Here is a 26,233-nt window from a genome sequence, read left to right as displayed (position 1 = left end):
CCTACCTTCTGGCTTGGATGGCCTGCAGGGAGACTGAGGAGAGGCCTGTCACACAGACCGCAGCTCACATTGTTAAGTCCAACAAAAAACTGGACCGTGATGCAAGCCAATCGCCTCCAGAATAAATCCCCCTCATTAATTGTCTTCCCTTTTGTACTCCTCACATATTTTAAGGCACAGGTTAGAGACCACGATGTTTTTAGCATAAACCAGGCCTAAGTGGGATGACTTCTGAAGCAGACAGGCCATCCTTACTTTATGCGTCCTTCCTATAGCTGCATCGCCTTTGGGGTAATAATTGATAAGCCGTCCTGTCCTGTTGGGTGACAGGTAGGACAAGAGCCAGGAAAGGGTGGGCCTTTGTCATCCTCAGCTTCTTCCCACCCAGCTGCAGGGTCTGTGGTGATGCTGAAAGGAGCCCACCTGTGCTAGTCACTGAGGGAGGAAGAGGAGCCAGGTATGGGGACCGAGGTTCAGGGGTGGTGCCAGCTGGTGACCACTTGTCTCTCCCCATGGCTTCCATCAACTGCAGTGCCAAGGCTTTGTCTTCTGTTTACCACCTCATTCCAGCCATGTTCCAACTCAGATGATATTTTGTCTTCTTTCCTTCTTAAGTTTCCCTTTCTTCATTCCTAAGAGCTCCACATTGATTTTTCCATGCTAGATGCTTTCAAACACATCTTTTTTATTTCTCAAGAATAAGTCTCATAGGAACACAGACTGAGATGCCACAAGTTGAAATGTTATGCCATGGGTGACTTTCCTGGGTTGGGGGTTAAGTTTGCTCCCTTTCCAACTGTGAGGAGGGAGGGTACATCAAGGTGAGGACTCAGCACGTAAGCTCTTCTCCAGAACAGGAGGCAAAGAGTGGGTCCCCATCTTCATCATCCTCCCCAACAAGCATGAAGAGGAGATGGGCATCAGTGAGCATGGGAGATTCTTAGACATGCTGCTGTTCCCCTGATGTTCATCCCAGACAGAACGAGGAACCAGAACCATACCCTGTCTACACTGATGCAGGAGTGGCAACTACCACCAGATGGAACAACTGGTAGGCACCCCTGCATTGGCTCGGTCAGCAGGACTCCAGGACTTCTGGCCTTTGGGCTATTCAGGCTCACATGGATATCCCCTTAGCCTCATCAAAAACTGACCTAGCTCTCTTCATAACTGCATTATTTTGAGTTTTATTATTTTATCCCTGTTTTTGAGATAAGAAAGATAAGGCTTGGAGCATTTCAGACACTAGGCCATACATTCACCATCCATTGGCTCTTGTGTATTTATTTGTATTTTATTCTAGTTATTAATAGTAATGCTTTGAAAATAGCTAACTTTTTTTTGATAGTTTCACTTTTTATTACCACATTCTGTTAGAAGTTCAAAGAATTTTAGAGCTATATTGCTGTCTGCTCGAAACAGCTGCAAGGTTTGGAGATTTTTACTGGACGATAAAATTTTCTTCTTTACATTTAATACTATCTCTTTCTTTGTGCCTGAAGATGCCCTATATAAAATAGTTAACTTTTAAAAATATTCAGAAGTTTTTTAGTAGCTCATGAAATAGCCTTTATATTTTCCCTTCAAGAGCTTGCCAAATTTTACAAAACCATGTTAGGAATCATTAAACATATATAAGTACAGCCAAACACTCATGCACACACAGATGCTCAAACATGGTGTGAGCCACCATTTCATTTATACAATCTCTTCCAGCTAGTGCTTGCTTGACTTGGGGCCATTATTTTATGGGCCCATTACAGTAGTTATGTTAATTGGCAGAGTCTAGGATATGGTAAATCTTGATATATTGATTTTCCTCTTCAAAAATTTTTAACTTTTTCTGGGTGAATTTTTAAACAATTTGATCAAATTTCCTTTCAAAAAAGATCATTACAGTTGCCCTGAAGTGGCATTAAGCCATTGAATTTTTTTGTCAAATGAGAGGGCAGCTGAGGTGGCTTAGATGAGGACATCACTGTAGGGGAGGATGTCAAGGACCGGGGAGTCTGGATTGTGGCAGTGGTCATTTGTGTGACCCAGGATGGAAGGATCCAGAGAGGAAGAAGGTCCTGCAAGAATGTCAAAGTCTCTTCTGAATGAGGGGCATTCCTGTTACCTTCTGCTATCAAACCACCCCAGACTGAGTGACAACAAATGAACTATTTTGTTATGCTCACAGTTTCTGTGACCAGAAATCAGAGAGCGCTGAGTGGGGACGGCCTGTCTCTGCTCCATGGGTCAACACTGGGCATTAACAACTGAGTCAAAAGTAATTCAAACACTCAGACTGTGTATGTACAAATTTTTAGAAGTATTTTAACCAATTTATTTTGTTTTGTTTCTTTTATATGCACAAAGGATTGAAATATACTAAAACTTATTCTCTAATAGGTCTAAAATAGATCTTTAAATATGTGTAACAAAAATAAAGCATTGTCTTAGCAATTACTATTGTTTTTTTTTAAATTGTTTAAAATAACGGAATATCTTAAATAAATGATATTTGGAATTGATGAAATCTAGTGTATTCCCAACATCATATTAGGTTTTACTTGATTCACATCCTTCATGAAACTTGGTATTGTCACATCTTTATATATTTTCCTATTAGTTTCTTATTTATTTTTTTCTTCCTTTTTTTTTTTTTAACATTTTTTATTAAGCTGTAGTCATTTTACAATGTCGTGTCAAATTCCAGTGTAGAGCACAATTTTTCAGTTATACATGAACATACATATATTCATTGTCACATTTTTTTTTGCTGTGAGCTACCACAAGACCTTGTAGATATTTCCCTGTACTGTACAGTATAATCTTGTTTATCTATTCTGCATATGCCTGTCAGTGTCTACAAATTTTGGAACCCCAGTCTGTCCCTTCCCACCCACCGCCCTACTAGTTTAATATCTTTTTAATTGAAGTATATTGATTTACAATATTGTTAGTTTCAGGTATACATCAAAGCGATTCAGTTATTTTTTTTAAGATTTTGTTCCATTACAGGTTATATAAGGTATTGAATATAATTTGGGTTACTATAAATAATAAAAAAACCCAACCCTTGTCCCCCCAAAAACATTGTTCTGATTATTTTTCTAGTGAAGTGTTGACTAGAGCTGTGATGGAGGCATTCTTGATTTTAAAGAGAATGCTTCTAACACATCACCATTAAGAGTGGTATTTATTGAAACCTTTTGGTTGAAATCCTTTATCAGATAAGGGCACATCACTACTATTTTTGGTGTGTTAGAAATCAAGAATGAGTGTTGAATTTTATCTATTTTTTTTCCTGTATATTTTGTGAGAAATATATATTTCTCTATAGTAATCTGCTAGTATGAAACCAATATTGACATGTTATAACCAGACCCACATTGGTCATGATAATTTTTAAAGTACCACTGGATTTGTTTGGTATTAGTTTAGGTTTTTTTTTTTTTTTTTTTTTTGCCTATGATCATGAGAGGAACTGGCCTGTAATTTTCTATTTTTGTGCTGTTCTTATCTGAATTTGATACTAGGTAATATTAGCCTCATAAAATATACCTGGAAGTGTTTTATGTTCTCTTTGGAAAGACTTTGAACATGATCACAATAATCTGCTTCTTGAATATTTGGTATGATATCTCCTATACCTGGTGTTTTCTTTGAAGGAAGTCTTTAAACTACTGGTACAATTTATTTATATTTACTAAATACGATGGACTGAATTATGCCCCTCTCCCCAAATTCATATATTGAGCCCTTATCCTTAATGTGACTGCATTTGGATGTGGGGCCTTTAGGAGGTGATTATGGTTAAATGAAGTCATAAGGGTTGGGCCCTAATCCTATAGGTTTGGTGTCCTCATCAGAAGAGGAAGAGTCCCCATAGCTATCATTCCACACAGTCACAGTGGAAAGGCAGCTGGGGACACAGAGGGAAGGTGGCCATCTGCAATCCAGGAAGAGAGGCCTCATCAGAAACCAACCCTGCTGACGCCTTGACCTTAGACTTCCAGCCTCCAGAACTGTGGGGAAAATGAATTCTGTGTTTAATTCCCCTAGTCCTGTGATAGTTTGTTGTGGCAGCCCGAGCAGACTAACACACTGGATTTTTAGTGCTTCTATTTCTTTTATCAGTCATTTCAAGTATCACGTTTTTCTTGGAATATGAACATCTATTCATGTACGTTGGTATAAAGTTTGCAGAATACGTTCGATTTTTATGGTTCTGCTGTCCTTAGTTATACCTTCTTTATAATTCCTATTATAACTTAATTGTATCTTTTCTTATTGCATGCATTCAGAACAGGGAGGATATTGTCCCAAGGGGGTGAAAATTTGTCTTACTCTTTTGAGTATGAGGCACAGCACACAAAGTGATAAACAGTAGATCTGTGGTACTAAACTTCATGAGAGAGCACGGCTGTCAGAAAAAAATGTTTTAAAAAGCTCCTGGGATGTTCATTTAAAAAAGAGGTTGGGAAACTCTGTCTTGTTTTTGATCAGTTCCATTAGTGTAGTATCTATATTTGTAAACTTTTCAAATAATTGGTTTTGTTATTACTCTCTATTGAATTTTGATTTTCTATTTAATTTACTTTTTCTTTCTTCCACATCTTCTCTCTTTCATTTTCTTTGAGTATTTTACAATTCTTTTTCTAATAGGTTTAGTTGGATTATTAGCTCATTAATTTTTACCTGTTTTTCTGTAATATGAAACTTTTGAGCCTCAAATATCATGTTTTTCTTTCACTGTATCTCATGTTTTCATAGGTAACAATTATTATCATCTGATATTTTAATTTTAGTTTTGATTTATCCTTTGATCCATAATTATTTACATGTCTGATTTTACATTTTCAATTGTATGCATTTTTTCAAAATTTTTTTGTCATTGATTTCCAAACGAATTGTATTGTGATCAGAGAACATGGTCTTTTACTTTTATTTCTTTTACTTTTATGGGGACTTATTTTGACACATGACTGAGTGGAAGATTCTTTCCAGTCCCATTATACCAAGTTTATTGTATTATTCAAATCTTCTACAGTTTAAGTAATATATTGCCTTGACTGATAATTGTTCAAATTTTCTCAGAATAACAGTGGATTTGGCATATTCTCCTTATCAGTTATAATTTTCCTTTTGTTAAGTGCATTCCAGTTTAACAATTTTGTAGCTTTCTAAAACATGAAACTTTATCATTAGGAACTTGCCCTCTTTAGCCCTAATGCTATTTTTGTCATTGTTTTTGAAGACTCTAGCCTTCTTTTGGTTTTCCCAGCATCTCTGGCATATCACTATCCATTCTTTTACAGTCCACTCTTTATTGTTCTTATGTATTAGATGTGCTTCCTTTTAGAAGTATACACCTAGAATTATAAACAATCTGGTAACTCTGTCTTTAACTGGTAGGTCAAGTCCATTTACATAGTGGGTGCCTTGAAAAGGCACCACTCAGATTTCTGACAGTAGGGAGTATAATTGAAGAGGAGGGTGCTCTGGGTCCACCATCCACGACCACAATCCACCCCCTCATTCAAACAGAGGCAAGTACCTGCTGCCAGCCAAGAGCTGAGCTCAGCAAGGATACTGATGCCGGCCCGTGTGTAGGAGAGCTCAGTCTCCTTTGATGGATCCAGGTCTCCCCAGCTTCAAGGCTGAAACTCATTTGGGACTGTTCTACCCTCTGAGACTCTTCCTAACCAACCTATTTCATGCTCTCCATCCTTTTCAAGAGAAAAACTCTCCAAATTGGTGATCGTCCCTGTGATTTTCAATATACAGTTATTCTCAATAGTCAGTGGGTTTTTCAGCAACAAGGTTGCGATGATGTTAAACTTAGGTTCCGTACATCTAAAAATATCTGTTTTTTTTCTTACTCTTGAATAACAGTTCAGTTAGACACAGAATCCTAAGTGAACAGATTATTTTCAAGGTTGCCCTAGATACTGAATAATTTCACAAAAGCTGTGTGAATGCTCACATTAGGGAATTAATGGCTCATGTCCATATTCATCAACGGATCTTGAATTTTGTCAAATGCTTTTTCTGCACCTATTGAGATGAACATACGATTTTTTTCTTTCAATCTATTAATGTGAGGTATCACATTTATTGTTTTGTGCATGTCAAACTATCCTTGCATTTCAGAGAATCCCACTTGGTCATGGTGCATGATCCTTTTAATGGTGCTGCTCAACTTGGTTCACTAGTATTTTGGGGGGAAATTTTCCATTATATTCACCAGGGATATTGGTCTGTAGTTTTCTTTTCTTGTAATGCCCTTTTCTGGCTTTGGATTCAGGATAGTGATGGCCTTGTAAATGACTTTGGGAGTGTTCTCTCCTCTTCATTTCTTTGGAAGAGTTTGACAAACTTCTTATGTTTTCACAATGCTAATTATTATCCATTTATTTCTGCTTGAAGAAATTCCTGCAGCATTTCTTGTGCAGCAAGTCTTCTGGTAATACTCTTTCAGCTTTATTGGTTTTCGTATGTTTTCAATGTCTCCTTCATTTCTGAAGAACAGGTTTGCTGGGTACCATATTTTTGTTTGAAAGGTTTTTTTCTTCTATATTTGAATACATTCTCTCTCTCTCTCCTGGACTACAAAGTTTCTACTGAGAAATCCATCTTAAGTTTCATGGGGCTGACTTGCATGTGATGACTCATGATTCTCTTGTTGCTTTCAAACTTACCTATGTCTTTGACCATAGACAATTTACTTGGGATGCAATTTGCTGTAGCCATTGGAGGTTCAACCTATTTGGGATCCTTTGAGACTCATAAATCTGGATGTCCATCTCTCTTTCCATGTTTTGTTAAGTTTTCAACCCTTTTGTTTAAAATATGCTTTCTGTCTCTTTCTCTCTTCTCCTGTGGGGCCCCAATTCACTATTATTTCTATTGATAATGTTTCAAAGTGTTTCTTCACTCTTTTAAATATTTTTCTTTTCACTTCTGTGACAGGATAATTCCAAATGACTATCTTTTAGTTCTCTGATTCTTTCTTTTGCTTGCTAGAGTTTGTTGCGAAGATCTCTATCCTATTCTTCAGTACAGTCACTGTAACCTTCAGCTCTAGTTTCTATTTATTTTGATGGTTTCTATTTCTTTGGTGAACTTCTCATTTTGTTCATACATTTTTACCCCGAATTTCATATAGTTGTTTGTCTTTGTGTTCTTGTTTTCAATAAACTATTTTAAGAGGATTATTTTGAATTCTTTGTAGGACAGTTCATAGATGTCTATTCCTCTAGACTATTAGAGATTTATTTATTTTCATCATATCGTTACTTGATTCTTCATGGTCCCTGATTTGTTGCATTCGTATGTGCACATCCGAGTAAGCAGTCTCTTCTTCCCTTCTTGGACTTTGTGGTCCAGGGTGTTGCTTCATCTTTACACCTGTTCCGTGATTTTCACAGTGAATTCTTGTCTATTGATAGTCCTTTAGCATATAAGTGTGTAAGGAAAATTTTACATCTTCTAAGGCTTCTGCAGGAGGGATCTAAAAAATTAGGAGGTCCATCTCTGTCAATGGAGGAGTTGATTTCAAAGCTTGGAAAATAGGGCATCAGGAATTGCCTTTATATGAGGAGAAATGTTAAGGTAAAAGAAGGGAACTAACATCTCTGAAGGAGGTAGTAGGTATCATGACCTTTTTTGATGATGTTTTGGAGATTACATGAGTGGTGGCCTTGGATGTTAACCTACATGTGGTCAGCAGTTTACACAGAATTCTCACATGTGCCAACTGCAAGTCTTGATATCCAGAGCTGAAAGGCCCAGCCATGATTTTTTTTTCTGACACCCTTGTCCTCACCACATACTTCTTGATGTCTCTGAGCTCATCATCCTCTCCTCTCCAGGTGCAGGGAGGGAAGACATTAACAAAGGGGCCCCTGAGTCTTTACCAGAAACATTGCCCTGTGCTGAGCATGTTGCAGCAGTTAATTATCACCCTCAAGGCAACCTGTAGAGGAGATACCATTGTCCACATCTTTTCAGTGAGGAAATTGAAGCACTAGGAGATTAAGTAAATTGTCCAAGAGATTAAGTAACAGCAAGTGAGTAATGGACACCAGATTGTATTCAAACATCAAAGATATTTTGGGCTTTTTTGAAAGAGCATATTTTGGGTAAAACCACAAGCATCTCATCCCTTGGTGACAGATAAGGACCTATCTGTGGGGAAATGGACTCATCACACCTACACCCACAGGACACCAGGGTGCTTTGTCCTGGAAGGAGCAGGATAGTTGCTTCTCATACAGTGGAGCAATGCTCATTACGTAACAAACTCTCTTGCTGATCAGCAGCAAATTCCAACTCCTTTTGACTATAAACCAAGACACAAAATATATGCCCAAACCAGTACAAAAGGGGCTCCTAAAGATTTTGTATTTTTGGTGTTTTGGGTGTTGGGCTATGGGGGTGGGAGTGACAAAGTAGCTCTGCAGGGCTCCAGGGCAGGGGGAGAGATCAGTGGCGGCAACCTGGAGGATGGCTGAGAGCAAATGGGTGGAAAGCACTGAGAACGCGAGCACCGGCTGTTGAGGGGGAAGCTCTCCTGGCTGGGTGGAAGGCAGGTGTTTTGGCCGCAGAACATTTGCTTGCACTGGTGCTCCATTAAGGCGCAATTGATGCACCTCCCCTGTATGAAGAGGAGAGAGAGAGGGTCACTGAGAAGCCACTGGAATTGGGAGTCAAAGGCTGTGGTTTCCTTGGCTCAGGGGATGAGGCTCAGTACCTGCCAGGCTCCACAAGGTGGGCTTTTTTTGATGCCCTTCCTTCCCCTGGATGCTGGCCTCAAGCCTATGCTCTTATTTCTAGACTCTGTTCAGGGATTGGACATCTGCCCTCCCTTCCCCTAGGGAGCCCCACTGTTCCGACTCTGACTCTCCCTGCTCTGATGTTGAACTTGTCTGTTACCTGCTAGCCTGGGAGCCTGGGGAGCAAGGACAAGGCCTGACCCCCACTTTAACACCAGCACCAAGGCTCTCTTGGCGAGTGTGTGCTGAAGGGATGAGCTTCACCACAACCTTCAGGCTCGGTTCAGGGCCTGCAGGGCAAGGGCAGGTGGGGGCACCCTCAGGTGGGTGATGGACTGTGAAGTCAGCAGCACACACTGGTTCCCTGTTTGAGACAGCATAATCTGTTTGCAGCACCAACTATCCCTGGCTTTGCTGTCATGTTCGCCTTGTCCCCAGATGAGAGTCCTGGATGTGACAGAGCCTGGGTACACTGACAAGCTGACAGCGTCTCTGGGCTGCTTAGGACACAGGCAGTCAGATAAAAATCTTTCCTGGAGCAACTAGCTTCTATTTCTAAGTTTTTAAATAAGCTATTTCCTCTCTTTGGCGTGTCCTTCTTTATCTTGTTTTCCTAGTGGCCTGCTACTCACCTTTTAAGACTCACCCTAAGTCCTCCCGTCTCTATGAATCCCCTTAACTTCATTTCCAACAAAAATGACTATTCCTACTGTTTTTCTTATGAACCCGGCAATCATGTTTCTTTTTGAGCAAGAAGCCTGATCTCTGAGACTTTATCATTACTTGTCTGTCTCTGGGGAGTTGTGACAACTTGGGGTGGGGTGGTGGTGGCTAAGATTAGGCTCCTGACTTCTGGCCTGGATGTCCTGCAGGGAGACTGATGGAAGGCCTGCCACTGACCACTGGGTCACATGGTCCAGTCCAACAAAAGACTGGACTGCAATGCAAACCAGTGTCCTCCAGAATAAAGCCTCCTCATTAATTGCCTTCTCGTGTACTCCTTGTTTTAAGGCAAAGATTAGAGACCATGAAGTCTTTAGCACAAAGTTGGCCCAGGTAAGAAACCTCTCAAAATATATGCAGAAAGCTGAGGCCCAGCTGCCCAAGTTTACCTGACATGCATCCTCCCTGTAACTGCATCACCTTCAGGGTAACAATCAATAAGTAACCCTGTTCTGGTATGAGTGGGAGGTTCAACAGGAGCCAGGAAGGGGTGGTCCCTTGTTCTCCTCAACTTCTTCCTGCCTATCTGTAGGATCTGTGATGAAGCCAAGAGGGTCCCCTGTGCTAGCCTTTGTGTGAGGAGGACATGACAGCTATGGGACCCAAGAGTCCTGGGTTTGTGCCAATTGCTAACCATTCGCCTTTCCCCATGTCTTCTCCCAACCCTGACGTGGGCTCTGTCTCCTGGTTACCACCACTTTCCAGGCATGGTCCAACTCAGATCATATTTTGTCTCATTTCCTTCTCTCTCTTCATTCTCAAGAGCTTCGTATTCATTTTTCCATGCTAGGTGCTTTCACACACATCTTTTATGTCTCAAGGGAAAGCCCTATAGGAGTACAGGCTGAGACACCACAAGTTGGATGTTGTGGGTGACTTTCCTAGGGTGGGAGCTAAGGTTGCTCCCTTTCCAACTGTGAGTAAGGAGGGTATGTCAAGGTGGGGACCCAGCAGGTACACTCTTCTCCAGAACAGGAAGCAAAGAATGGGTCCCCATCTCTGTTATCTTCCCAGGCAAGCACTAAGAGAGGACAGGCATCAGTGAGCATGGGAGATTCTTAGACATGCTGTTGTTCTCCTGATGTTCATCCCAGATAGAACAGGGACAGAAGCGTCCCCGTCTATACTGATGCTCGAGTGGGAACTACCACCAGATGGAATAATCGGCAGGCAGCCTTGGATTGGATCTGTCAGTGGGACTCCACACCTTTGGCCTTTGGGCTCACAGTGATATGCCCTTAGCCTCACCAAACTGAAATGGGCATTCTTCATAACTGTATTTTTTGATCCAAATCTTTGAGATAAGAAAGGCAAGGCTTGCAGAAACTAGGCCAAGTTCACAGACTTGGTAACAGGTTGAAGCAAGTTCTTTCCTATGATCACTCCTGAAAACACCAAGGCAACTTTCCACATTCCTGACAGTGGCCCCTGAAGCAGATTTATATTGACAGATCCAAAATGTCAGAGAAATGATTAAGGTATCTGCACAGAAGCACATGTGACTGGAAGGGCTCATCCATCCATTCATTCGTCATCAGTGAGCTCTGTATGTGTGGACCCACATGCAGGGAAACTCCTGACTTTGGTGTTCCTGCAACACTCTGACCTACAGGGCTGCTGTGTATCTGTCCCCCACACCCCATGTGTGACACTGGGTATCGTGTGAACATTGTGACCATTGGATTGATGAAGGTAGTATTTGATTTCCAGCTTTTCCAATTGCCAAGCCCAGCTGCCCCAGGACTTTCGTTCAGTTGCTCCACAGAGAAGGGATGTTTCTTGACACGACTGGCACATGGCTGATTGAATCTTAACTTCCAGTGCTTTGGAGCTTTGGCTCCAATTCTGAATTTCCTGCTTATTACATAAGGATGTGTGTGCGTGTGCCTGTGTGTGTGTGTGTGTGTGTGTGTGTGTGTGTGTGTGTGTGTCTGTGTGCCTGCATGTATGTGAGGAGTGGGGGTGCAGGGGTCATCAAGCCTGCTTCCATCACTACCCCAAAGTCATGATCTGAGACTTTCCTGAAGCACAGCTGTCAAGTTAGGACTTCCTGGAGGGCTGAAGCCCTGTCCCAGCTTTTATCACACACCCCTCTGTGGACGGTGTCAAAGGACTGGGATTCAGGACCTCCTTGGCCATGAATGCATCATATGGCCTGTCTGCAGCTCTAATCGTTACCCAGGACAACTGTTTCCAGCAAATACATACGAGCTCAAATTGAAACACAGCCTGCAAACAACAGTGTGAATATAGCAATTAACATTCACAATGGTTTGCATGAAGAAGGAAGTACTTTCCAGATGTTTCTCTATCACCCTGACAGCAGGATATAGGAGACGTAGACTGGACTAGGAAGTGAGCCTCCCATGGAGTCATTCACAGCCCCGCTAACTCCCCCAGCCCTATCATGGGATGTCAGAGCCTCAATTTCTTCAGCTTCAAAATGCAGAGCAGTGACACCTGGTAGGACAGAGAGGCAGCCAAGCTTGTGGGGAGGAGCTGGGTGCCTGGCTTTGGTACTGATCTTCCTGCTTCATGGCTGTGCAACTGGGCAGGTGACTCCACTGAGTAGGGGTCAGCTTCCTCCGCCATTCAGTTGTTGGAAGGATGAAAAGCATGTGCTTGTGTAAAGTACTCAGTGCCTGGCCATCCCTGCTCCGTATAAATGACCGCTGTTATTGTGACAACGAAATGAGATTCGTAGGTAAAGGGCCTTGGGTGGTGGCGACATCACCCAGGCTGTACTTTCTGGAGACAGCTGTATCACTGTCAGCGTCACATGCAGTGAGACAGGGGAAGGTTTCACAAAGTTATGTGATTTTCCTGACGGATCTAGGAGAATTGATTTTCATGAAGTGAATGGACTACCCTGGGAAAGGCAGTGAAGAAGGAGAATCAGACCTTGGATGGGAGTCAGGGTTTGGCTCAAGGCTGAGAAACTAGACTGTCTTGTTGCATCATTTCATATATGTGTGCAGCAAGATGGTCGGGAAGGGACCATTATTAGAAAGATTCCTCTGTGGAATAAAAGGCGGTGGGGCAGAAAGACAGGGTCACTTCACAGAAGGTTACAGTAAACAAGACTGACTGCCATAGTACCCAGAAGGCCATGAGGACACTCCTGGGTAATGTGTCCCCAAGCAGCCTGGCAGTTTGAGTTCTCAGTCCCAGCCTTACTTGCATGGAAGCAGCATTCTCCACGTGATTCTCCTGGAGCCTCTCCCCAGAACCACACTCTGCACACTCAGGGCTGGGGTGACTGGTTCACAGAGATGCAGATCCCAGCTGACATCCCATCTCTTAGTCTGTGATTCACTCTAAGGCCTGGGACCAGTGCACTGAATTCTTCATGAGAAGGAGCCAGGACCCCTGCACCTGATGGAATAAGGGGTACCCGTGGAAATCCTACAACACTCGGGTCTCCAGGGCGATGGGTGGGAGGGATGAGGTCGGGGGGATGGGGCAGAGGAGTTGGGGGGCATGTCCACAAGGCACAGTTATGGGCTCCCAGCCCCTCTGAGGAGGAGCAGGTTGATTTCAGGCAGCTCTGGCTGCTGCCACTTTCTCTCCCAGTGGCCTTGGCAACTCCCCTGACCTCTCAGGCCTCAGTTTTGCTTTCAGCAAGCACACAGGTCACTGTGAGCTCACACTGCCGGGGGGACTGGAGAGCTGGCATTCAGGGGCCCAGCAGAGCCCTGGGCAGCTGTAAGGGCCCCTAACCCATCACTTTGCCACCCCCACAACCTGAGCTTCCAAGAGTGGCCCCTCGGAATGTGCCTGTTTCGGAGAGGGGCTCAGCAACCCTGCCCTCACCTTGCTGGGCAGGTGGCCGTTTCTGGAATCTTCCCCTTGTCCACCTAGGGTCTCTTGCCTCCCTCTGCTTCAACCCTCTGTCTGGCTCTGTCCCTTCTGCTCCTGAGTGGGTATCTCTGTCTGGGCATCTCCACCCAGGGCATAAGGCTGGCGTGGGGGCTCCCCTGACCACAGTGGGGCTGTGATTCTGGGCAGAGGCTCCAGGAGAATCAGGTGGAGAATGAGGCTTCTATGCCATGAAGGCTGGGACTGAGAGCTCAATTCAGACCCAGGGCTGGGTCCCAGCTGCCAGAGGAGCCCTGACACTTCTGTCACCAGACAGTGTCTCTGCTGGGTGTGAACATGCCTCAGGTATGTCATGAACAGTGTCCAGAGGCTTTTAGGTGTGTCCAGAGCTTCTAAATACCCGCTGCCCAGTCACCCAGATACCCAGTGTTTGCCTGATTCAGTGAATGCCATCAGAGCAGCCCGCCTTACGGACCCTGGGACCACAACATCCTCCAGGCCCCATCTGTGCAGAGCGGCTGAGCATGGGGACACCCAGGAATATGATGTCCAGGCAGATGACTCCCAGATGAAACAAGAGCACCATGATTCTTGGATCTGGAGGCCTGAGAAGGGCAGCCTCTGGTAGTGTGGGGGTAACCACCATGAGATCATGAGTGCTGACCCGAAAGTGGAGCAGAGCAATGAGAAGGGAGGAGCCAGGCTCTGGGTTCAGGTCCAGCTCTGGCCCTCCCATCCTTAGTGACTTGAGGCATGTCACTCAGCCACTCTGTGGCTTTACCCTCTTAGTAAAGCTGAGATAATGGTAGCATCTTTACCTATAGTCACTGGGAGGATTAAAGCAGTAAAAACATGTAAAGATCTTAGGCTAGAAACTGACCCACAGAAGGGACTTAAACATTAGCTGCCATTATATTAAATTCCAAGGATGACAACTGGAACAATCTGGTTTCTCCCCATTGTCACAGGCACTGACACAGAAAGGCATCTTTACTACCTGGTAAAAGCAGTCAGTGTTTCCAGACAACACTGTGGAGGGGATGTCACCATGTCCCCCACCACTCCTGGCACCTGAGTGACCAGCCCAGGAGGGTCTCATGGATGGGGCACAGCCAGCAGTCCCACAGGGCCAGGTGGGCAGTGGGGAGGAACTAGGAGGCCAACAGGACTCTGCCTGCCCTCCTCTCTATCCCTGTTTACTTAAGATCAGATGTGCCGGGTGTTCCTCTGGATAAGAAAGTTCCTGACACACCTGGGATGAGGACACACACGAAATGTGTTGAGAATCACCCGGGAGGCTCATGAGCACCAGGTCTCCACGTCTTGGGCGTCCCCCTTGGCAGATGCCCAGACAGGACTCTCTGACCCAGAGTCCCACGGGGCAACAGTCAAGGGCAAAGACAAGACCCCAGCCCACGGGGAGCATCCCTGTGCCCTGCTTACCATGGCCCTGGGCGGGCACCACATCACTGGTGCCTGGCTGCAGCGCTGAACAAAGTAACACAAACGATCCAGTTTTCCCTGAAAAGCAGGTGTGCTTGTGAGGGATCTACAGGCATAGATGTTGCCACTAGAGGGGTTGTGTCCCCTCTGACTTGAGATGGCCTCCCAGGGCTCTGTCCCCACCACCACCTCAAGACAGCACTGTAGCCTCCACCTGGGGCCACCCACCAACATCCAGAACCCTGGCCCCATCCTGAGGGGGAATTCCTTTTGCTAGGAACCCTGGTGGTGATGGTAGCATGAGCCCGCATACATTTTGGCCTTTCTTGGGCCACTAGGTCAGGAGGCCTTTGGCTTTTCTTTGGTCCCAGTAACTGCAGTCCACGGCCTGTAGCTCATTTCTACTCGGGCCGTGCCTTACGGGCCCAGGCCTGTGCACGAAGTGGCTCCCCTCCCCTCCTGCTCCCCAGGGCCCTTTTCACCTCCATCTGTTTCATCCGGCCTCCTTGGCACCCACAGGGGACAATCACCGTGGGGCATGTCTGCATGGGACACGTGTCCTCAGGCTCCTAGGAAGAGAAAACCCTGTCTGCTTCCTCGTCTGGCAGCTCCTGGCTGCAGACACATGACATCTGTTGCCCCAGCACCTGTCAAGTTCTGGTCACTCAGGGAATGTTTGCTGGAGAATCAAGGACACATGAGCAGTGGCGGGCACAGTAAGACAGTCCTCCGTGTGAGACACACGCTTCTGCTTCACAGAGATGGGCCTTCTACAAAGGCCAGCAAAATCTGTCCTGTCCCCTTGGTGCCCGGAGCCGCCCTTGTTGGAGAAGCTGGGCCTGGGGCTGTGTCACATGATGGAGGCTGTGGGGGGCGGGTCATAAGCATGGACGGGGGGTACTCACCCGAATCTGGCAGATCCAGCATCCCCAGGCCACACTGCAACCAGCGCAGATGCCAGCCCGGGCAGTGACCCGGTTTCCCACCAGACCTCAGGCCCAGGTCCCCTTTCTTGGGACACCATGCCCCTGCTCCAACTGCCTCTTATGGGCCCTGGTTTGGGCACCTGCCCTGGTGAGCCACAGCTGCTCCCCTGTCCCTTAGTCCCTCACCTGGGCTGCACCCCCTTCACAGCTCAATGCCCTCCTCCCTCCCTTCTCAGTGCCATGTCCTTAAAGGTCACTGCCAGCCAAGGCCCTCATGCTGACAACAGACAGAGATGAAGACCAAGGGAACAGAGCCCAACGGACTCAGAGCCTGGAGAAGGGGGACCAGGTCCGTGAAACCTGAGGGTCCTTTTCCAAAAGCTCACCTGAGTCCTGGGGAAGGACCATCCTACACACACCCCTTGGGAATTGAAAAAAAGCCCATTTATTTCCGGAGGGATCATAGCTGTTCCTGAAACAGGCTTCACCGTGTTGCTGATTCAGTGACAAAGGCTCTGAATGAGGCTGTGCTGGGAACATGGGGAGTGTGTTGTCTGGGTGATACTGGTGAGTCCCTTGTCCTCCCTGGGGTCCCTCTGTGCCTCTCTGTCACCATCCTCCTCCTGCCAGCTCTCCCTGCCCAGGTAGGTGGGAGCTGGAGGGGTGGAGGGGACGTATCCCCATCGGCGGCAGGAGGCCTCTCTGTGCGGGTTAGCGTGTGCATCAGGCAGGCCGACAACATCAGGACCAAACACACCACTTACCTTTGCTCTTTCCTGGGTTGGTGGTGGCTCCTTGACGGTCTAGAATGGAAGTGATCAAAGTTGAAGTGGTCAAAGTCCAGTGCCCATAAAGTTTATGTCCACTGAAGAGACACCTTTGTGTCTCTGGCATGAACTGGCTCCTTCTCCTCCCACCCCAGCTTGGGGGTCACAGCTCCCTCCATGATGGCTCTTGTCACCTCCATCCATCTTTTTCTTGCGTACTTGATATGCAGAGAGAGCAATCATTGTGGGGCACGGTGACATAGTCATAGGTTGGAAGGGGCCTGTGGCTCTGGCTCGGCTTTGCAGACAGGAGAGGACCCTGCTCAGTGGCAGCAGGGGGACAGAACATGGGCTTTGGGGTGTGAGTCTGGGTGTCCCTTGCCTGAGGGTTTGTAACCAGCAGGCTCCACCTCCCTGAGCCTCAGGCTCCTCAGTTATCACAGGGGAGTCGGTCCCTCCCTGCAGGGTCAAGGGAGAGGCAGGCAGACTCAGGCTGCTGGTCCCTGGTAGAGGCCCCCCTGGGAGTCTCACCAGCAGCCCTGACGTCATATGAAGACAAGAGAGCACCCCTATCCCTTCCTCCTTCCCCTCCCCTCCCGTCCCTGCAGCCCCGGCCTCCCAGCCCTCAGGGGTGCCAGTCCGCCCCCCTCCCCCGGCCTCTTTCTCCCCATGTCCCCTCTTTGCAGAAACCCGACCTGCTGCTTCTCTGCTGGTTGGCGTGTCCTTTCTCAGCTCTGCTTTGTCCTCTTCCTCACCCAGCTCTCTGGCCCCCTCCCCGGGCCTTGGCTACTGTCCTGTTTTATCACCTGCCACACCTGCCACACCCCCTGAAGGGGACATTTACCCTCAGTGCCCCACAGGCTTCCACACCAGCCCAGCCACCAGGCCATGAGCTCCTGTGGGCAAGGGTGGGGCTGCTTCATTTCTGTCCCTCCGGGCCCAGGATGGAGCCCTGCACATGCTGCTGACATAGTCGTGACCGAGGAAGGAGTGACAGAAGGCACTACAGACGTGGAGGGACCGTGGTGTCTTCAAAGGCACAGCTGTCCCCGAGGTTAGCATCCACCTAGCCAGTGTCCTCCTCCCTTTGGGCCATCGGTGCCCCTGTAGACCCCTCTTCTTCCCCCAAGAGCAGAGGCCCCTCCAGCCTTGGTCCACCTGAGTCCCCCAGAAGCCTGACTGCTGTGAAGCAGCCCTGGTCTCAGGGACCTGGGGTCCCTTCCTCCCTGTGAAAGCAGGAGGCAGGTGGTGACCTGGAAGCCCAGGCTGTGTCTGTCCCGGATGAAAGGCAGAGGCTGTGCCTTGTTTGCTGGGTGAGGACCTGGAGCTGATGAGAACCTGCCCACAGGCAGTGTCATGTGGCAGACACGTGTCTGGTCCCTTGGGGGGTTGATGAGGGCTAGACACAGGCTGTGCAGGCAGGGGTCACTCACCTTCTTGTAGCACAGGCGATAGATGAACCAGAGCAGCAACAGGAATAGGAGCAGGGCCAGGATGGGCAAAAACAAGCAGAGAAAGTTGACAGTGAGGATGAATGGGGAGGTTGGGTGAGGTGGTGCCTGGTGAGGCACTTCAGGTGGGGCAGGTGCTGCTGGGGGAAGAGCCGTCTCGTGAGAGGCCAACCAGAGAGGTGCCATCGGGGAGGCTGCTGGGGGACTGTTGGGAAGCTTGCTTCTGACCCTTGTTCCTACAGAAGAACACATGACAGAATCCTGGTTTGTACCTGGCTGACATCTTCCCCTGCCACTCAGATCCCATCCCAGTCTCCCCATCTGCCCAGTTCCCATTCGACTTGGGTTGCCCTACCTGAGGAGAAAGATCCTAAGAGGTTAGGGCTGATACCCAGAGAGCCCCTCTGGGATGAGCTCAGGCCCTGTGGTCTCCTCCTCTGTGACATCCATTGTCACTGTGGTCGTGGTTGTGACAACATTGGTCACTGTGGTCACCACGGTGACAGTCTTCAGCACTGTGGTCCTCACTGTGACAACTGTAGGCACTGTGACCATCATCATGACACCTGTGGGCACTGTGGGCATCGTTGGTCCAGGGCTGGTCTCTGGGGCTCACTCTGCGGGAGGCACAGGGGTCAGAGTCCTGGGGCTGCTCTTGGTGATTTCTTCCCTGGTGCCCACCTACTGTTTCCCACGGCTGATTTCCCCATCAGCTCACTCTCCCTTCCCCTCAAGTTACCTCATGTAGAGGGACCACAGTAGGGCTGGGAGGTCAGGGCTGGTACCCAGAGAGCCCCTCTGGAGCCCTGGGCCACGGATCCCATGGCTGCCCCTGCTCAGCGGCTCCCCAACAGCCCTGTCAAGGAGGTCCAGTCCTCCAAGTAGTGATATCCCAGCCCTCACTGACTGCCTAGTATGACACACAGGGGCTCTGTGAGGACCACAAAGAGCTACGCTACATGGATGGGTGAGGGAGGGGCAGCTGGGGCCCCCTGAGAGGTGGGCGTCCAAGAACACAGCCAGGACACCCTGATCACATCCCTGGAGCCTCTCTCCCCTACTTCTCTGCAATCTTGGGCAAAATGACTCCATCTCTCTGAGCCTCTGTCTTCCCAGCTGCAGTGTGGAAATGGCAGGCAGCTGAGAGCTGCAGAGAGAGACCACAGACAGTCCCAGCACAGGCCAGGGCCACGTGGGGGCTTAAGGACGGGATCTGTTCTTGTGTTGTTGTTCATAACCATGGCACGTGTGCTGCATCCAAGGACGCGCGCACTGCCCAGCCTTTCCCTAAGTCATGTGCTCTGCTTGAGAGAAGCAGGGCAGGGAAGGGGGCAGAGAGAGCCTTGCCCAGGAAACAGGGTGGCTGAAAGGAGAGGCCCAGTCAGGCTGAGGGGACCCTGTGCTGGGCCCGGAGCCCCAGGCTGCTGCTGAGGTCTCTCCTAAATGTGTCTGCGGACAGGTGGCTGCAGGGGGTTGGGACCCTGGTGGGAAACGTGTAGGTTCAGTCTCTGATCTGCATGGGGATGTGCAAGGACAAGGGAGACAGACACAGGGATACCATCACATGATTGGAACCCTCACCAGCTGGTACTGGACACCAGGGTGGTGACCACTCGGCACAGGCGTCCCTACTCCCAGGGGAACCTCACTCCCGCCTAACACTCTGTGGTCCATGTCGGGCAGCCCCACGCTAAGGTGCCTGGATGATGTGGAGCTTGGGAAAGTGGGTCTTAGGGGAGCAGCCCTGTGTTCCCAGCTTCCTCTCCCCGAGATGAAGCCCCACCCTGCCCTCAGCCCTGACAGCTTCCCCACTGACAGAGGAGAGAGTCTCCCTGCAGAGACCAGAGCGAGTCAGGGAAGAGGAGCAGCTGATGAGCACGAGAAAGGAGGAGAGGCACAGGGAGGCTGATGACATCTGCAAAAAAAAACTGCTCTCAACTATGGAAGTTAAGACTATTCCTATGAATACTCAACCCACAAAACAGAAATCAGTCAGGCGGAGGAGGGTATAGCTCAGTGGTAGAGTGCCTGTCTAAAATGCACAAGGTCCTTGTTTCAATCCCCAGTACCTCCATTGAAATGAATAAATAAACCTAATTACCTCCCCCTCCAAAAATAAGAAGTAAATTTTAAAAATAAAAATAAAGAGTTTACAAAAAAATCAATCAGGCCAACTAAATCTAGTAACAGTACAACTTAAGAAAAACTATTCAATTGGTGAATTCCTCCTTGAGCGTTCTAAGAGCAGGGATAGTATGACTCTTGAAACTGAACCAAAAAATGTGTTTTTTTTTAAACTGTGAGGGAAATATAAAATTAGGAGTGCTAAGTAAATCTACCAAGAAATAGACTTCACATTAAAAAGAGGCCCAGATAAAATTCCTTTTCCCCTTAAGGACAGGCTAGAGAGAGGCAAATTCTAATGTATCAAGAATCAGTATCAGATTTTAATCCTCAAACTCAAAAATCCATTCCCAGAGGGTTTCCCTACTCATTGCTATGAGTTATGTCCAGTTTGATTTCAGATCAGATTTCATAACACTTGCACCAAGCCTAGTCTGCTTTCTTGCCATCCCCTCAACCTAATGTGGTATGTAATTAGCCAGTCACACACACACGTGCCCACCTGTCCACCTTGTCTGGCACTACTCTGACCCTTGGTCCCTGCAGTTCAGCTACACAGGCCTTCTACCAGTCTCTTAAGTATACCAGGCTCTCTTCTGCTTCCCAGCCCTCGTACATGATGTTTCCTTAAATTGGAAGAGTTTCCTCCATCCACACCACACACCCCCCCAAACTCCTACTCATCGTTCAAGTCATAGTTAAAATTACATGTACTTCCTCAGTGGAAACCTTCCCTGCCTAGGCTAGAAGTTTCCTTTGTACCCTCCATTTCTCTCTTGAGGTACTTCGTTCAATTCTAAGCATATATTTTTTGAAGAGTTACTTAGTGACTGTCTCTCTCACTGGCTCTAAGCTTCATGAGGGTAGGGACCATGTCTGCTTTGTCCACTGCCGTATTCCCAGCACCTTCAGTTCAGAATCTGGCACATGGCAAGTGGGCAGTAAGTATATTAAATTTAAAAAATTATAAATTAAGTATGTAAAAGACATATGCACTGGAAACAAAGCCTTAACATGTTACATGACGAGTTGAACAATGGATCCTGGGCTAAAGTGGAACTATTCAAAACATGGGATCCTCAGCAGCCAGCAGGTTACAAGGGTTCTCCCCTGACCACCGCAGGACAGACAGGGCTGAGCTATGGGGAGCAACCACAGTGAGGGCCAGAGAATCTAGTAATCACCATGGATGCAAAACAGTGTGCCAGGTATTTCCAAATCAAGCTCATGCCAGGTCAGAAAGGGCTCTGGCTGCCTCTGTCTAGGCATGTGACAAGGTGGAAGGGGTACAGTATTCTTGTCCTCTACTTCGGGGAGAATTCTTATTAACAACCTCACTTGTTTACTCTAGTTCTCTTATATGCAATATCCATCCTTATTTCTCACAAGGATATGGAAGGGAAGCAGTAGGTTTTTCTTGTCTCTTCTCCCTCCTTTCAAGTTTGGTTCATGTCTGCAGCTCACCTGCACGGCTCCTCTCAGCATGACGGCCGCCAGTCCCACGGACATGCTCAGTGTCTGTGATTCCACGGTGCCCTCTGACTGATGGGCCAGGCTTGCACATGCTCGCTGCAGGGTTGCTGGTACAAAGTCCACAACCTACCTCAGAAATGGAATTTAGAATTAGTGAAGAGTAAGAAAAAAACCCCTCGAAATTCTCTTCATATATATACTGTGAACATCCTCATCTTCTCCTTCAACAACATAATGACAGCAAGAAGCTTCCAGAGCAAATGCTACCACATAGCAGGCACGGTGCTCAGTGTTTTACATGCATAAGCTCACTCAGGTCTCATATCAACTCTAGGACATCAGTACTTTTGGCCTCATTTTCAGATGAAGAATCTGAGACTTACAGAGGCAATCTGCTCAAGGTCATACAGTCAATAAATGAGAAAGCCCTTTTACACTTCCCCAAATGTTTTAATATACCAACCCACCTTCCTTTACTTTTCATGATTCTTACCAGGAAATTAAAATGAAAAATGATTTGTTACTTTCTGACCATTTCAGAGTATCCTATATCTGCTTCACCTAATGAGGTTTCCTCCTTAAGGATTCCCTTTGCCTGTTCTGACAGGCTAGTTCTAGGAAGCAAGGAATGGGGGAAGAGGCATTAATTTTATTTAGAATTCAGTGTCCTCAAACAATCTCCACAAACGATCCAGAGTCACTTTTTTTATCGAATAGTTTTAAAATATTAACTTATTATATATAAGATTTTACTTAGCATTTGGCTAACAACTAAGCCTTAAATGGAATTAATTTGGTCAGCATCATTTTAACTGTGCTTGAATTAATCATCTTAAGTAGAAACACATTTGAATAAAAGACAGCATACACACACCCATACACGCACATGCGCACAAGTCCATGCGCATACACTTACATGCGTATTTAGGACTAATGGCTCAAAAGGGAAAAATCATTTTGAAAATTGGATGGTTGAGGTAGGTCATAATAAGCCTCTAAATACCATGCAAGCTTGCATGTTTAACTCTCTGGGCAAATCACGTGCTATGCTAGAATCTTTATTGCAGGCTTAAAGTCAGGAGAATGGCTTGTTAACACTTGTCTTTTGGAGCAAGGCAGGAAATTAGAAAGGTTATTAAAAGTTCCACTTACTGTAATGAACAATGCTAGTAACAGCAATATTCACCATCCTCTCTAGATTAAGACTTTATTGACATTATTAGTTAAGGACCCTGGCTCTTCCCAGAGAAACTAGTTCATCTACCATCTTGGGCCACCTATTTTACCTCCCAAGAGTTTTCTCAAACACTCCTTGATTATAGGAAGCTTCTATTTCAGCACAAACATACCATTAAATTGCTGGAACTATCCAGCTTTCCAATTTTTTCTAAATTCCTCTCTACGATCTAATATATTATATATATAATATATATAATTTTTTTAACATTACAGAACAAGTAGTATGATTCTAGTACTATGAACTTTCAAGAGATGATGCAAATGAACTTACTTCAACACAGAAACAAGGGGAGGGTATAGCTCAAGCGGTAGAGTGCATGATTAGCCTGCACACGGTCCTAGGTTCAATCCCCAGTAATCTCCTTCAAAAACAAATAAATAAATAAACCTAATCACCTCCCTCCCTTTTGCCAAAAAAAAAAAAAAAAAAAAAAAAATCTAAAAAAAAACAAAAGAAAACAAAAAACAGAAATAGACTCACTGACATAGAAAACAAACTTATGGTTACCATAGGGGAAAGGCAAGGGAAAGATAATTTAGGAATTTGGGATTAACAGATACACATTACTATATATAAAATAGACAAATAACAAGGATCTACTGTATAGTACAGGGAACTACATTCAATATCTTGTAATTATCTATAATGGAAAAGAATCTGAAAAAAGAATATATGTATATATCACTTTGCTGTACACCTGAAATACTGTAAATCAACTACACTTAAATTTAAAAGAAGAAGAAACTTTCAGTTTTATGTATGTTAAAGAAAAAACCCTGGGAGCTGTTAACTGTGGTGTGATAGCCAGTTGTTACTGTCATTTATGAAGTGTACCCTTTCCCTCAAATTTTGCATGCAACAACTAAACCACCATGGGGACAACAGCTCCTCCCCTACTACTCATTTCCTGTGATTTTTTATGGAGCTGCCAGCCACAAGGATAGGTATGTGACTGATGCCTGATCTAGAATTTTTGCATATTGAGGAGAGAAGGAGAGAGACTTTTTATTTTAACTGAAGCATAGTCAGTTACAATGTGCCAATTTCCCATAATGCCCCAGTCATACACACACACACACATATATTCATTTTCATATTCTTTTTCATGAAAGGTTATTACAAGATATTGAATACAGTTCCTTGTGCTATACAGAAGAAATTTTTTAATCTATTTATAGATAGTAGTTAACATTTGGAGACTTTCACTTTTTACTTGAAAATTTTTGTAAAGATACATAAATCTAAAAGCCAAATATTCCTGAAAGTTTATAATGAAAAATGGCAGTGCCCTACCCTGTTTCTCTCCATCTGATTCTGACTCTACAGAGGCAACCAGTTTTAATTATTTAGCTGTTTAGTTTAGTGATAACATTAAGCATTTGCTATTTACCAGGTACTGTTCTGAACATTCTACAGGTATTAACTCACTTAATCCTCATAATAATCCTATGGGATGTATAAACCTGCTGTCAACATTCTGGCAAATGAGTGCAAGGGGGCTGAGGCCTCCCTGCTGTGTCTGCAGACATCAGCTTAATTCTCCAGCTTTGCCGTGTGCTACCACCACCCAAGTTCAGAGTCTGGGTTCAACCTCTCTCAAGAATAAACCTTGAGTCTTTGGCTGGAGCGGGGAGGTGGTTGTATGAAGTCGAGGAAGGAATCAGAGGGTCTACTGAATCTTGTGGAGCCTTTCAACCTGATTTAATCTCTAAATTCAGCTCCATCTTTGGAGCTTATCTGATGCCTCCCACCCTTATAGGGTTCTGCAGGGAGAAGTGGCTTGCTTCTGTTTTTCTTTTGCAAAAAAAATTTTAACAGCTTTATTGAGGCATAGTGCTTGCTTCGTGAATTCTCCTGTGCAGGCACTTAGCTTTCCATTTTCTCAAGTTGCTGAATCAGCTACTATTTCACAGTTTCCATGCATTGTTATTCTCTTTTATCTACTGTCTTTCCTCTCCTGCTCTGTGGGTCTCTGGTTTCCAGATAAATATTTTTGTTCAATACACTGTCTTTAACCATAAGTCCCTACTTAAAAAATTTGCACCTCTTTTATTTAAATGTTTTCACAATGAACATGTGTTACTTATGTTAAAAAAATTTAACATATGAAAAAAAACCACAAGCATGTAGAACCCCTTCTATTCTTCTGATTACATGATCCAGGTACAGAAGGGTGCAGAGGGTGGCAGTCCCTCAAAGGGCAGATAAAAGGGAACCTTGCTCATTCCTCTCCATATACGCAGGCCCCCTTGCTGACTCCTTCACACTCCAGGCAGGCTCCCTCTTGTCTGAAACACTTTTCTCCTGGGTATCTCAATAGCTCCCTCTTTTCCTGCCTTAGATCTTTGCTCAAAAGTCACTTTCTCAGCAAGGTTCTCCACGACCACCCTGTTTACAAACTCCTTTACCATCCCCTTTCCTTGGCTGATTTTTTCTCTCTGGTACTTACCATCGTCTAACAAACACATTGTGTGATTTTGCTGACTTGCTTACTGCCTCTCCCCTTATGTGACTGTAAGCTCCATGAGAGCACAGATGTGTGTCTGTTCTGCTCACAGCTGTGTCTCTGATACCTGGAAGAGTACATGGCACACAGTAGGCTCTCAATACATATTTGCAGGATGAAAGAACTCGGGAGTTGGAACAGGGCTCATCTCACATACTAACATGCCATCTGCCAACACACTTTATTGGATTTTTAATCTTTCATCCATGAAAACTTCAATATGCACTTCTAACAAATAAGGAGATTTGTTTTTTACATAACTACTATACTATGATTACACTCAGTAAAAATTCTTATACTTCAATCAAAAAATAAAAATAAAGAAATAAATATAGTATATGGTAAAAAAAAAAACCCTTATATCTTCTAATACCTGGTCCATAATTGTTGCAAAAAATGTCTTCATACAATTGGTTTGTTTGAATCAAGATGCACATATTATGTTTCATTGATATCACTCAAGTCTCTTTAAAGCTACAACAGCTTTACTCCTTTTTAACACCATTTATTTGACAAAGAAACTGGGTCATTTGTACTGTAGAATTTCCCACATTATGGATTTGACTAATTGTTTCCTCATGGCATTTAGCTTGCTCCTCAATCCCGTTTTCTTGATTGGATTCAGGTTCATATCTTGGGGGGTTGGTTTGTTTTGTATTTTGGGGGAGCTTTGGGGGTAAGGACCCTTCCTAGGCGGTGCTGCATACTTCCTACTGCATTGCATGAGGAGGCCATGATGATGTCTGCTTGTCTTCTTGTGGTGATGTTAAGATTAATCAGTCCAGGCTGAAATATTTGGGGGACATATACTGATATTTGCATTAACCCTGAAATGCACCCAAAATAAAATGGATAGACAGATGGAAACATAGATTAATATGTGATAAAGCAGGTATAATAAAATGTTAACGGTAGAATCTAGGTAGTGGGTATGCAGGTACTCACTAAGAAATTCTTTCAAATTTGGAAGTTTTCATAATAAATTGCTGGGGGAAG

At 45.4% G+C, this 26,233-nt stretch overlaps 1 protein-coding gene across 8 annotated transcripts in view; it reads right to left on the bottom strand.

Annotated features, from left to right (window-relative positions):
* Positions 1 to 268: 268 nt before the first annotated feature.
* LOC105072670 (uncharacterized) overlaps positions 269 to 26,233 on the bottom strand; it is a 61,696-nt gene continuing 35,731 nt past the window's right edge. For 6 of the 8 annotated variants that reach the window (XM_074374419.1, XM_074374421.1, XM_074374422.1 and 3 more), the window contains 6 exons: positions 21,483 to 21,617; positions 17,877 to 18,130; positions 16,441 to 16,479; positions 15,233 to 15,319; positions 14,751 to 14,828; positions 269 to 8,647 (listed from right to left, as the gene is read on the bottom strand). In XM_074374419.1, the coding sequence (XP_074230520.1) occupies positions 8,420 to 8,647; positions 14,751 to 14,828; positions 15,233 to 15,319; positions 16,441 to 16,479; positions 17,877 to 18,130; positions 21,483 to 21,617 (821 nt within the window). In that variant the 3' untranslated portion in view covers positions 269 to 8,419. Of the gene's footprint in view, positions 8,648 to 14,750; positions 14,829 to 15,232; positions 15,320 to 16,440; positions 16,480 to 17,876; positions 18,131 to 18,249; positions 18,512 to 21,482; positions 21,618 to 26,233 lie in introns of all 8 variants that reach the window. The other 2 variants (XM_074374423.1, XM_074374420.1) reach the window with 2 other exon arrangements.

Source organism: Camelus bactrianus, chromosome 11, assembly GCF_048773025.1.
Source record: "Camelus bactrianus isolate YW-2024 breed Bactrian camel chromosome 11, ASM4877302v1, whole genome shotgun sequence".
Taxonomy (NCBI): domain Eukaryota; kingdom Metazoa; phylum Chordata; class Mammalia; order Artiodactyla; family Camelidae; genus Camelus; species Camelus bactrianus.
The sequence above is the reverse complement of the archived record's forward strand: the minus strand, read 5'-3'. Positions and strand labels throughout refer to the sequence as shown.